This window comes from Bos javanicus, chromosome 20 (genome assembly GCF_032452875.1).
Source record: "Bos javanicus breed banteng chromosome 20, ARS-OSU_banteng_1.0, whole genome shotgun sequence".
NCBI classification, from domain to species: Eukaryota; Metazoa; Chordata; class Mammalia; order Artiodactyla; family Bovidae; genus Bos; species Bos javanicus.
Genome location: NC_083887.1, coordinates 26,150,282 through 26,163,447, shown reverse-complemented (window position 1 = coordinate 26,163,447; position 13,166 = coordinate 26,150,282). Strand labels below are relative to the sequence as shown.

General features: G+C 40.6%; 1 protein-coding gene across 1 annotated transcript in view; it reads left to right on the top strand.

Moving 5' to 3' along the window:
* The first annotated feature begins 8,858 nt into the window (after nucleotides 1-8,858).
* Nucleotides 8,859-13,166, top strand: part of ITGA1 (integrin subunit alpha 1) — a 181,440-nt gene continuing 177,132 nt past the window's right edge. Inside the window, exon 1 of the mRNA XM_061393555.1 lies at nucleotides 8,859-9,581. Within this exon, the coding sequence (XP_061249539.1) occupies nucleotides 9,521-9,581 (61 nt within the window). The 5' untranslated portion in view covers nucleotides 8,859-9,520. The remainder of the gene's footprint in view (nucleotides 9,582-13,166) is intronic.

Genomic DNA, 13,166 nt, shown 5'->3' with positions numbered 1-13,166 from the left:
AACTTCTCAGGAATCTGCCATTCAGGTCAAATAGTAATGATTCTCTTAAGTTAGGAATTCTGGGGAGGTCCAAACCTATTTTGCTACATACAGTGACTCCTAGATTGCCAATTTTCAGTTACTCTAGCTGTGAGGCCATTTGCTTTCAGGGTACCACAGAGATGGGAGGATGGGGATGGAAATAGGGAAAATTAACACACCACAGAGTCTGCTGTTTTTTAAAGGTTCTGTTGTTTTTCTTATTTTTTTTTTAATTTACAACTCTGTTTAACTGCAGAATGCTGAATAAGTTTATTTTCACAATTTTTACCAGTGTTCTCATGACCTTTATGGAGGAGCAGAATTTTGGAGATACTCTATAACTCCAGAAATACTTCTCCCCACTTGTTTGTTTTAATGTTGCACACATACACCTATTACTATAGTTCACATGAAATGAATTTTTCATTAAGACATTTTCATGGAATAAAAATATGACTTTTACTCAGAAGAATTAACTTTGGTCAATACAAAGTAGAAAATTCTGATTCACTTTCCCTAACTTCTAGTAAAATAAAATAATCTCAAAACTAAAGTATTATAGAAATGATAAAGAAAATCTAAATATTGTTATTTTAGGTAGATTGAATTTACATCAAAAGATTTTATTCTTCTGTATTCCTAGCAGAATGGTTATTGTAAAAATAAATTATAAGATCATAAGAGATTAACATTCTTTGTAGTTATTCTAGGCCTAGTTCTCCCACTTCAGGAGTCACCAATTTTGTGCATTCTTATATCCTTTATAACTCTTTTCTCATCCAAGGAGTTGAACAACCTTCTGTAGCTCTTCGGAAAAGGAAAACCCATTCTGTTGGTCATATATTCTCCTATTTCTCTTTTCCTCTCTGCAAGCATTAAATTTTAAAAAATCTTAAAAAGTCATTCCCAGGAAAAAAATAAATGAAGAAAACATTGAATTACTTCTCTGTATTTGAGGGCTTGAGAGACATTTAGTCTCATAAAAATAATCTCCTTTTTTATACACCTTTTTCTGTGACTATGAAATTCTTTCCTGCAATATACAGATATAATTGTTTTAGTAACAGTATCATTTCTTTACTAGCTTTACTAATACACTTAATATTAGCTTCGTGTCCTATTATGTTTTATGGCTCAGATATACTTAGCCATAACTCCACAGTAGGTACTTTAAACTATTTGTCTGTGCCTTTGTAGCACATTTGGGCACACATGAAAGAAAAGCCAGGGCAGATCCTGGTACTTATGGCCTTTGTTTTAACTTTTCTCATCCATCCAGTTCCAAACTTGCTCCACAATGCGGCTGTCTTCATTGCCTACTCACACTTGGCTGTTCCTTCTTGCTTTACACTGGCAACTTCAGTGGCTTTTAACTCCCAATCCCGGGCTCCATCCTCTTGGCTTCACAGTTTCCTTTCCTGGAGAGCAATCAGCTGCTCATGGCTATCTTTCATGAAAAGTCCCACATCTCCTCTTTTAGAGCAGGGCCCTTAAAAGCAGTCCTCACCCCGAGAACAAAATCTTGAATGATTAGGAGTTCATGGCTGCCTTCATTCCATCTGTCCACATTGGGACCAAAATAAAATGGCCAATACTGGTATTATATCTTTCCTAATGCTTAAATTCCTAATATATAGTGCCAATTGGAGTGTTTAAAACTTATTTTAGGCATCATGATAAGTAGCTTCATTTTTCATCAACTTCAAACTTTAAAATAAATACCAAATATTCTTGGCTCTCCATGTTTTGTTCAACCAATGTCCAATCTTCCACCTTTATCCTAGGAGTGCATGTAACTGTATTTACTGATAATATATAATAACAAATTTCTTTAAAGAAGACATTGGATTCATTTCGATATTTGGCAAAACTAATACAATATTTTGAAGTTTAAAAATAAAATAAAATTTAAAAAAAAGAAAACATTGCATAAAAATTCTGGGGAAAAATGTTCCACAGTGTGCTTCATGGCTTTAATATATTTCATCTGCTCTAATATATTTCAAAATTAGATCACATAAGCCACCTTAGAAAACGCATAAGAGAAGAAAACAAAAACAGCAAAAAACATGTTTGAATGGTCATTCAAAACTATGAAAATATTCTCTGCTTACAAGAAATTCAAATTCCTTGGCCTCCTTCCAAGATTCTTTCACATCTGGTCACAACTTCACTTGCCTTTCCTAACTTCTATTTCATTGTATTCATCCATTTCATGCTGCCTGAGTCTAGAATGCCCATCTCCTTTTCTCCATCTATGAAACCTCTGCCCACTTCTGCAAGGCTAAATTCCAGTGCCACCATCTCTTTGAAACTCTTTTTCTTCCCATTGACAATACCTTCCATTCTAGGGTTCATCAGATGCAATAGAAATATCACTCTATGCATATATTTAGACAACTTATGAATTTTCTTGAGGACAGGGCCAGGCACTTCAACATCTCTGAATCTGCAGGACTTAAAAGACTTGCTGCTGCACAGAAGTAATTTCATAAATGTTTGAATGAATGAATTACATGGGGGCAGATGTCTGCAGGTAATAAAAATGACTATCTTGATAATAGATTATGGTCTAGTAAAAAATGAGAAATAGCCACATAATTTGTAAAATAATCTACTTATTATTTTAGAGCAAAATAGTAGACTTTCTTTCTCTTAATGTATTTACATAGATACAGATATATGGGGCTTCCCAGGTGGCACAGTGGTAAAGAATCTGCTTGTCAGTGCAAGAGGTGCAAGAGACACAGGTTTGATCCCTGGGTCAGGAAGATACCCTGGAGAAGGAAATGGCTACCCACTCCAGTATTCTTGCCTGGAAAATTCCATGGACAGAGGAGCCTGGGGGGCTATAGTCCATGGGGTATCCAAGAGTTGGACACAACTGACCACACACACTTCAGCATAGATATAGATATCTACTGACCAGTCCTATTATAAGAAATACCTATGTTCTTAGTTTGATTACTAACTAATCATTTATTTGCTACAATCCTGGGATTTTAGAGCCCATTTTCTTGATTTAACTTTTTAGAAATTGGTTAAAGGAAAATAATTAAATCAAGTTGTTCAAATAATTCTAGAATTGCCTAATACCTTAAAATATAATCAACTCACATTTCAAATTCAGGGATCCAGCAACATAGCTAAAATGTTACTGCTCATGAGTGGTGGTTATACTGAGTCAGAGAGTGCCACAAATTAAATATTCTTGCCAGGGCACCACCCTGGTCCTCACTCCCTCCACTGTAGTCTTACTGTCTCTCTCATGTTGAAGTCTGCCAAGTTTTAGAGAAGTTACTCAGTGTTAAGAACTGTCCCTCACTAGGATTCTAAAGTCAGATCTTTTTTCATAAGTACCCATCGCCCAAATGTCTTTGGACCAGGTTTCTGGCACAGACTTATCCAGGAAATAGAGCGGGAGGAGCACCTTTTTTTATTTTAAGTGAAAAAACATTCACACAAGAACATTACACAATAACAAGACCAAAAAAGGTTGGCTGGTCACATCATTGTCATCATAAACATGACTTTGTTTTGGTCATGGAAGAAGTATCATGGGTTCTTAAGTCAAGGTAGCAACAATGAATATGATAATTTCACAAAACTGCTTAATTTAACAAGCTTAAAATGAAACATACCAATGTTAGAATTGAGGACAAAACTGCTTATTTTCTGTTCCTAGTTACAAGTGAAAGAAGTTAATGGACAGCAGATTTTCAGTAGAAAAACAACTGTTCTACCCATTTTTGCCTCAGCAGAACATAACCCTGGAGTCTGATACATAGCAGGAACTCAAAATTTATTGAACTAGATTAAGCTGCCTATATGGGTTAGCACCGTGAATTAGTATCTCTGTTTTTGGACTGCATTATTCTAAACACATACATAGTAAAATTTTAAAATCTGAATCATCATGAAATCTTTATAAAAACAAACACCTACCCCTAAATCCTCAAAGAGGGAGAATGAAAGCGCACTTGAAGCTACTTTAAAATGTATTTGAAACCTCTAACTTTTCGAAACACATTATTTTGTACTTTTCCTATAAAAATGTTACTATAACACATAATAGTTTAAAAGTTATTTATTATTGAGTAAAATTGACACTACCCTCATACCCAGAGGGGGATAAATTTTTTATGTTGTGGCCTTGAGAATCCATGATCTTACTACCAAAGAACCCTGGCATACACCAGGACCAGAACTCTAGACTCTTTTATTCCTAACCCCTTAGTGAAATTCTTCTTCTCTTGTTAAAAAAATTTTTGACAGCTAGCTAATTTGAAAAGCAAATCCTTGCTAATGCCATAAAGGGCTCTGATGTCTTCATGTATGCCCATTTTACAGGTTTTACAATTTTTATATTTTAAAGATAATTTCCTCATCCAAAAGTAAATATTCTAAAGGTGAAGATTTTAGAAACAGTAATAGGAGTTGATGGTAATGTTTTAGCCAAACACTAAAGTTCCCTTCTGATGCCCATCCAATAACATCACTTCCTATAGGGCCCACCACACAGAGGCCCTGACCTATGTTTCCAATGTCTATCTAATACTAATTCTTCTACCACTGAGAAGAATGATTCATTTCTATTACACATTTACTTTAAAACTAGGCTTGTGCTAAATGCTTTGTAGGCATGTCTCATTTAATCTTCACAACAGACAGTCTTCAAGGATAAGCAATATTTTCATCCCCATTTTCCTTCTGAGAAAACTGAGCCCTAGAGAAATCAAATAATTCTTCCTGTGTCATACAGCTCCCAGATGGTAGTTCCAGGACTTGAATCCATTCAGTCTTAACTCCAGAACCTACAGTAATCTTACTCATATGTTAGATAAGCTCCAAGGAGAATACTTTGGAATGAAGTATCTTTCTTTTTTTGAGATTATTAGTGGGCAACCCCAATTACTTTTGCTTCATTTCACAGACTCTACTTTCCAAATTCTTAATCAGTTCAGCCTCTAACTTCTTAGTGTATTTTTAATTTTCACCAATATTTCCAAACTCTAAGAGATCTGATCAGACTGTCTCACTTAAAATAGAAAAGTCTAGAGTTTAACATTGAGTAAAGTGAAAGTGTTAGTCACTCAGTGTGTCTAATTCTTTGTGACCCCATGAATTTGTAGTCTGCTAGGCTCCTCGTTACATGAAATTCTCCAGGCAAGAATACTAGAGTGGGTAGCCATTCCCTTCTCCAGACAATCTTCCTGACCCAGGGATCAAACCCAGGTCTCCTGCATTGTAGGCAGATTCTTTACCCTCTCAGCCCCCAGGAAAGAGTTTATTTAACATTAGCCATCAAGTAACCTCATATAATTACTAGTTTGTGACCACTACTTTTATCTTCTCTAAGCCTCAATTCACTCAGTGGCATGTCTTTCTTTTAGGATAAAACTGGTTAAGAAAGTAGCTTTTCTGACATTGATTTTTGTTTAGAAGTATTGAAATTTAGAAAATGAACACTTATTCTAAATTAACTTCTCCAGCAATAGCTGTTTTCTCACTCTCTGCATCTGCATTAACCTGACATGAAGACTGATAAACACAGCTACAAGATTCATAACACATATGAAAATTAACTTCAAAAACCACAGCACTGGTAGTGCTGTTTATTGCCATTATTCTGTAAATCCTAGAGGAGATTTTTTAAATATTTACATTCAAAGTATTTATTAACAACCCTCCCCCAAAGAAAGGTAAAGTTCTCAGTAACTATAGGCTCAGTCATAATTTTAGAATTTCTCTTTTCATTTTTTCTAATTGAATATATTGCAATTTTCTACAATTTCATATACATACATGCATGTGTATATATGTGTTTGTATACCTATATGCACACATACACACAAATATTTTGTTGCTGTTCAGTCACTAAATCATGTCTGACTCTTTGAAACCTCTTGGACTGTAGCATGCTAGGCTCCTCTATCCTCCACTATCTCTCATAGTTTGCTCAAATTCACATCCACTGAGTCGGTGATGAAATCTAACCATCCCATCCTCTGCTGCCCCCTCTCCTTTTGTCTTACATCTTTCCCAGCATCAGGGTCTTTTCCAATGAGTCAGCTCTTTGCATCAGGTGGCCAAAGTATTGGAGCTTCAGCTTCAGCAACAGTCCTTCCAATGAATATTCAAAGTTGATTTCCTTTAGGATTGACTGGTTTGATCTTCTTGCAGTCCAGGGGGCTCTCAAGAATTTTCTCCAGCCCCACACTTTGAAAACATCAATTCTATGGAGCTCAGCCTTCTTTATGATCCAACTCTCACATCTGTACACGACTACTGGAAAAACCATAGCTTTGATTATACGGACCACATATACTATTATCTGTTTTTGAAAACTGAGCAATTTGGAAAAATATTTTTGGGAAAATATTTATTATGATTTTTTAACATCTAAGTGAAACTGAAAGTGTCAGTCGCTCAGTCATCTCTGACGGTTTTCGACCTTATGCACTGTAGCCCACCAGGCTCCTCTGTCCATGGAATTCTCCAGGCAAGAATACTGGAATGGGCTGCGATTCCCTTCTCCAGGGATCTTCCAACCCAGGGATCAAACCTGGGTCTCCCACATTGCAGGCAGATTCTTTACCATCTGAGCCACAGGGAAGCCTTAAAGTCTAAGCAGAAATCAATTAACTAGAATTTACCAATTATACTGCAAATCCCTTTGGGTCATGATGAGAAGCATAAGATGCAGGTGAAACTACAGAAAGGTAAGATATACACAGGAAAGGCATTCTGTGGCAGAACTTTTCCAGAAAGAGGAAGGAAGTAGGTTGATAATATCAAGTTAACAAAAATGAGAGGCTGGAAAGTCAAAGTGTGATATTGAGAGCATTGAATGCAGGCAAAGTAGCTTCCCAGGTGGTACTAGTGGTAAGGACCCGCCTGCCAATGCAGGAGACTTAAGAGAGTTGAGTTTGATCCCTGGGTCTGGAAGACTCCCGGGTCTGGAAGATCCCCTGGAGAACACATGACAACCAGCATTCTTGCCTGTAGAATCCCATGGACAGAGGAGTCTGGCAGGCTACAGTCCATAGGGTTGCAAAGAATTGGACATGACTGAAGCGACTTAGCAGGCTTGCATGCAAAGGAGCCCAAGTACTGCCTAGTAGGTTTAACTATGGCCCAATACAATGTAATTTTTTACAGACTTACAGGACTTTTAAATATACTTACTAAGGAGTGAATCACTTCACATTCATAAATTAGAAGAGGAATTCTTTGGCTGATAGGTCCCTTTCTGAGATGTGATGAACATCAACATCTCACCTCTACCCACTTAATATTTTATCTTCATTAAACTTCTTAAATTTCATCTTCTCCAACATTTACCCTTGCGATCTTCTATTTGGCAGTCTATTCAATCATCCCTGTGGCTTTCTCCCTGCTGTTCCTTGGATTCTCTGTACTGTGTCACCTGTACTGTATTCCAGGTAATGAGTCCTCCTTTGGGTGGCACTCTTGTCCTGCCTAACTCTAGTTCCGCTAGACAGAAATATTCAATTAGTAGTTAAATTGAATCCAGTCCAGTAGAGTTGCGTATAATTGAGTCCCTCTACAAAGGTCCATCTAGTCAAGGCTATGGTTTTTCCTGTGGTCATGTATGGATGTGAGAGTTGGACTGTGAAGAAAGCTGAGCGCCGGAGAATTGATGCTTTTGAACTGTGGTGTTGGAGAAGATTCTTGAGTCCCTTGGACTGCAAGGAGATCCAACCAGTCCATTCTGAAGGACATCAGCCCTGGCATTTCTTTGGAAGGACTGATGCTAAAGCTGAAACTCCAGTACTTTGGCCACCTCATTCGAAGAGTTGACTCATTGGAAAAGACTCTGATGCTGGGAGGGACTGGGGGCAAGAGGAGAAGGGGACGACAGAGGATGAGACGTCTGGAAGGCATCACTGACTCGATGGACGTGAGTCTGAGTGAACTCTGGGAGTTGGTGATGGACAGGGAGGCCTGGCGTGCTGCGATTCATGGGGTCGCAGAGTCGGACATGACTGAGCGACTGAACTGAACTGAACTGAACCACCTGTAAGGGGCTTCCCAGGTATGTCAGTGGTAAAGAATCCACCTGCCAATGCAGGAGATGGGAGTTTGATCCCTGGGTCAAGAAGATCCTCTGGAGGAGGAAATGGCAACGTACTTCAGTGTTCTTGCCTGGAAAATTCCATGAACAGAAGAACTTGTTGGGTTACAGTCCTTGGAGTCACAGAGTCAGAAACGACTGAGCCACTGAGAGTGCACACACACACACACACACACACACACTACACCTGTAAATACAAGTCTACTCATCCATTACTTCCCCTTCTTTGAAATTCTCAAAACCATTAAAACATAGCTGATTTAAATACAACAAGTATTTGGTGAAGTTACCATGTAGATGTGGCTCTTGACTTAAAGGATTTACAACTCGACAAGAGAAGCACTGCAAACTCCTAAGTGGAGTAAATAACATGCACCCAAATTAATTCATTCTTATTTATTAAAGTCTGTAGCAACAAGAAATAAAACAGTGCCCTAAATTCTTTCTTAGGTTCAATTTCCAGTGTACAAACATCTTAATTGAGATTAAACAAATAGCCCACACACATTCCATTTCTAACGAGACTGTTTTCCTCCCTTCCTTCCCCTCTAGATTCCCTCTTGCATTTCTCTTTCCCTTTTTCTCTCAGTCTTAGCTCTCCTTTCCTCTAGCTATCACAGTTTGCCCAAAGAAAAGCCTCCCTGTGACCACGAATCAGCAGAAAGGAAGCAAACCCTGATTATGGAAAGCCAAGCCCTCAGAGGGGCGTGTCAGGGTAGACGCCCCCACCCACTTTGAGTGCAAAAGGGCTGGACAGCGAAGTTCAAGTGCCCGCAGGAGAGGCGCGCGGCAACCAAATTCGCTCACTTTCACAGACGGACTGATCTCTTCTGCGCAATCGGACCTCAGGAAAGCCGCCCCCCTCCCCTTACTGGCCGAGGAGCGCCGGCACTTTGAAAGCGCCTGGGTGCCCAGACCCCGGGAGAAGCGAGGGGTGCGAAGGCGGAGCCACTGGGCTAACGACACCCCCTCAAGGTCCAGCCCTCGTCCGCGTTCCTACCACCTTAGGGAGTTGGCGCAGGGAGCGGGATCACCCTCTCAATGAAAGGCAGATGTCCCTTTAAGGTTTGCTTCGCAGCTCGTGGACTTTAGCCTAAACAAGGACCCGCGAAGCTGGCTTTATTTGTCCATGTCTCAGACAGAGCCTGGGAGGCTGCCAGTGGGATTTCAGAGCACGAAGAGGGGGGGCGATGTGGCAATTCTGCGAGGCGAGTAGCGTGAACCGAACTTAGAGGCACCGGTGGAAAACACAGGAAATCGCCCCGCGGCTCCCCGGGCGCCGGGGCCGACCGGCCGGCAACTGAGACCCCCGGCGGCGAGCAACGCGGCTCCTGCGCGCGGTTCCGCCGAGTCCTCGCCTCCGATCCCGCGCGTCCCCCGGGCGCTGCGCCCACTCCAGTCATGGACCCCGGGCGCCGCGCCAGCCCAGGGGTCGCTGTCGCCTACTGCTGGCTCCTCTCCGGTGAGTGACCCTGCTTTTCTCCGAGCATCTCCTGAGCGCGGGACTCCGGGAGGGAGGCGCGCAGAGCTTCGGCCCGGAGTGGAGAAGGGAGCGCGGATCCACTTTCGGGCGCTCCAGATAGTCCGGGCAGGTTGGAGCTCTGAAAGCAGTTTTCTGTGTTGGGTTTTCGGTGTGAATTACTTCTGAAGTTGTTTCAAAACCCTCCGCCTCAATGATGGGGGGAGAGGTGCTGAAAACTTTACAAGGTGGAAGTGACTTTTCAAATTAAAGTTGTTTTTGACAGTATGCATGGTATTTTAGGACTTTGCTGATGGCTTCTACTTTCCTTTTTCGTGTCTGTGTGTAGAGTTTCTACTTTCAGGTTGCTCAAGAGTGGACATTACTCATTTTCTTGCTTTATGTACTCAAGATAGTTTCTGCTACAGAGGAGGAAAGAGAAGAATGCAAGGCAAAGTTGTCTCTTGTGCTGAAATGATGTTTCTGTGTTAGCACCCAGGAAAAGGAACATATTGAAATTGAGGAAGTAGTGAACATTTACTTTGAGAATTAGCAGAATAATTTTTAAAATACAAAGTAAAGTATTGTTACTTGTGCATAAATAGGTATCTTTTGGGAGAGACTTAAGCACAGTGGAGATGCAAGCTTATGCTCAATTTAGGGGGTAAAAAAAAGGTGGAATCAAAGCATTTTCTAAGATTTTCCAAATCGTTAACCAATAGTTAGATCTTTTCTACCAGTTACTGACTGAGCAGGAAAAGTTGCAAGGGGGAAAGAAAGAGAAGGCAGATGGCTGAAGCTTTGTGTGAAAAGGGCCAATAATGCAAATAGTGTCAACTTGTGAACAGCTTTACAGTCAGTGAATAGCTGACTGTGTAAGCCACTGTCACTATCCTTTACACATGTTTGAGCTATGCGTGCATGCATGTTAAGTCATGTCCAATTCTAGCCAATGCTATGGACTGTAGCCTGCCAGGCGCTTCTGTCCATGGGATTTTCCAAGAATACTGGAGTGGGTTACCATACTCTCTTCCAGGGGATCTTCCCAACCCAGGGATCCATCCCAAGTCTCACTGTCTCCTGCATTGGTGGGCTGGTTCTTTACCACTAGCACCACCAGGGAAGCCCTTTGACCTATGATTCCTCTCCAACTCAAGTTTTTTGGAGGCTGTTTGCATCTTCTTGTTGTTGTCGTGCAAAATTTGAATGTTTTACTAAGTATTCAAGTTGTATCTTTCTCATTTTACTCAATAAGCAGTCACTAATTTAGAAATGGATTTCCCTGGTAGCTCATTTGGTAAAGCATCTTCCTGCAACGCAGGAGACCCTTGTTCAATTCCTGGGTCTGAAAGTTCCCCTGGAGAAGGGAAAGGCTACCCACTCCAGTATTCTTGGGTTTCCCTGGTGGCTCAGACAATAAAGAATCCATCTGCAATGGGGGAGACCTGGGTTCGATCTGGAGAATTCCATGGACAGAGGACACTGGCAGGCTACAGTCCATGGGGTCGCAAAGAGATAGACAACTGAGCGACTTTGAATGTAGAAATAATCAAATGAGGTTTGCAAATCCTCTGAAAAGAATGCAATGCAAAAAAATTGAAGTAAACAAATTACAATTTCATATATGTGTGTGTGTATATATATATATTCAACTACTTTATTTCCTTATGCCTAAAACAGCCGTAAGTTGTATACTGTTAGTTTTTTGCAACTGTTGGGAGATAATGCATGCGTATGTGCTACGTCACTTCAGTAGCATCCAACTCTTTGTGACCCTATGGACTGTAAGCCCACCAGGCTCCTCTGCCCATGGAATTTCCCAGACAGGAACACTGGAGTGGGTTGCCATTTCCTTCTCAAGGGGATCTTCTGACCCAGGGACAGAACCTGGGTCTCCTGCATTGGCAGGCAGATTGTTCATCACTGAGCCAACTGGGAAGCCTTCTTATGTGTTACATTTATGCCCATTTCACAGCATAACAGAAGGATCTAAAATTTGATGTCTTCTTTTCCTTTGTTGGTTATCCTGTCAGTCATCATGTTGTCAGCTTCCTTACAAACTTCTCATCAATCCATAGAGTCCATAATCTGGGGTCTTATCACCATACCCACCCATGCACAGTACTGTAGAACTCATCTTCCTGTCTTCAGTCTGAACTTAACCTCTAATTAATCTTCCTAATACATAGTTTTTTATCATACCTTAGTCTTTAGCCAAAAACCTTTGGTGGCTCTATGTTATCCATAAGATAAAATCCACAATTCTCAACCAACCTTTCAGGGTCTGCCCTAATCCAGTACCCTCTGTCTCCCACTATGCCTCTTATCAGTTTCCTATTGCTGTCATAACAAATTGCCCCAGATTTACTGGCTTAAAACAAGGCAAATTTACCACTCATAGTTCTATGGGTCAGAAAAAATCAAGATGTTGGCAGAGCTGCCTTTTTTCTGGAGGTTTTAGGGGAGAATCCATTTCCTTGCCTTTTTCAGACTGTAAAGGCAATCTGCATTCCTTGGCTTGTAGCTCCATCCTCCATCTTCAAAGCCAGTAAAGTAGCATTTTCAGATCTTTCCTGTGACTGCTTCTTCATTACATCTCCATCTCTGATGCTGACCCTATTTCCTTCCTCATATAAAAAATGCTAATTATGCTGGGCTCCCCTGAATAATCCAGGATAATCTCCCCAGCTCAAGATTCTTAATTTAATCATACATACCAAATCCTTTTTGCCATATATAGTGATACATTTGCAAGTTCCAGGGATTAGGAAATGAAGATATATGAAAGACCATTATCTGCCTACCAAAACCTCCAAACATAAACTGCCAGTCATGACATCGAGTCACATTTCCTTATTTCCCCCATTAGTCCTCATGCTTATTTTGCTACCGTGCATATGATACTATTTTATGCATCTAGAAAAGCATTCCACCCTTCTTTCTTACTACCCCCTACCCTCTAAACAAACTCTCCAGTCTTCAAAGCTGGGTTTACATCACAACAACCATCTCTCTAATAAACCATCTCAGTAAACTTCCCATTATATTTAGGACTATCTTGTATTAACTTTTCTCAACATTTAAACATGATTCATCAGGAAAGATGCCCTTCTCTATGTCTAAAGTCTTTATCGTTACTTTAAATATGTCCAAGTCCCAGCAAAAGAACTAGTAGCACATATAAAGGATTTAGCTGAAGAAAACTGACTTAAGTCAAGGGACTGTTTGCACAAACATAGAAAGGAATTGACAAAAGTTGATGGAGCACCGTAGAACAAGCAGGAACAAGTAGGAAGAAAGCACCTGAAGCAACATGAGATGAAAAGCCACTGCTGTTCCTAGGCCTGACGGGGTAGCAACGTCAGCTTGACCATGAACTCTGGCTATGGGAGGGGGACCACTGGACAGGAGCTGTGGCCGTAAGAAGCAGAATGCAGCTAGTGCCAAAGCTGAAGCCTAGCAGGGAGAAAACAGGGGAAACGAACACCCTGCCTTTTCTTCCTACCCCCTAATGCCTTGCCCAGCTCTCCCACTGGTCATGTCCAAATGGCAAAATTCAAACTCCCAGGGGACAAAGATCAAGACAAT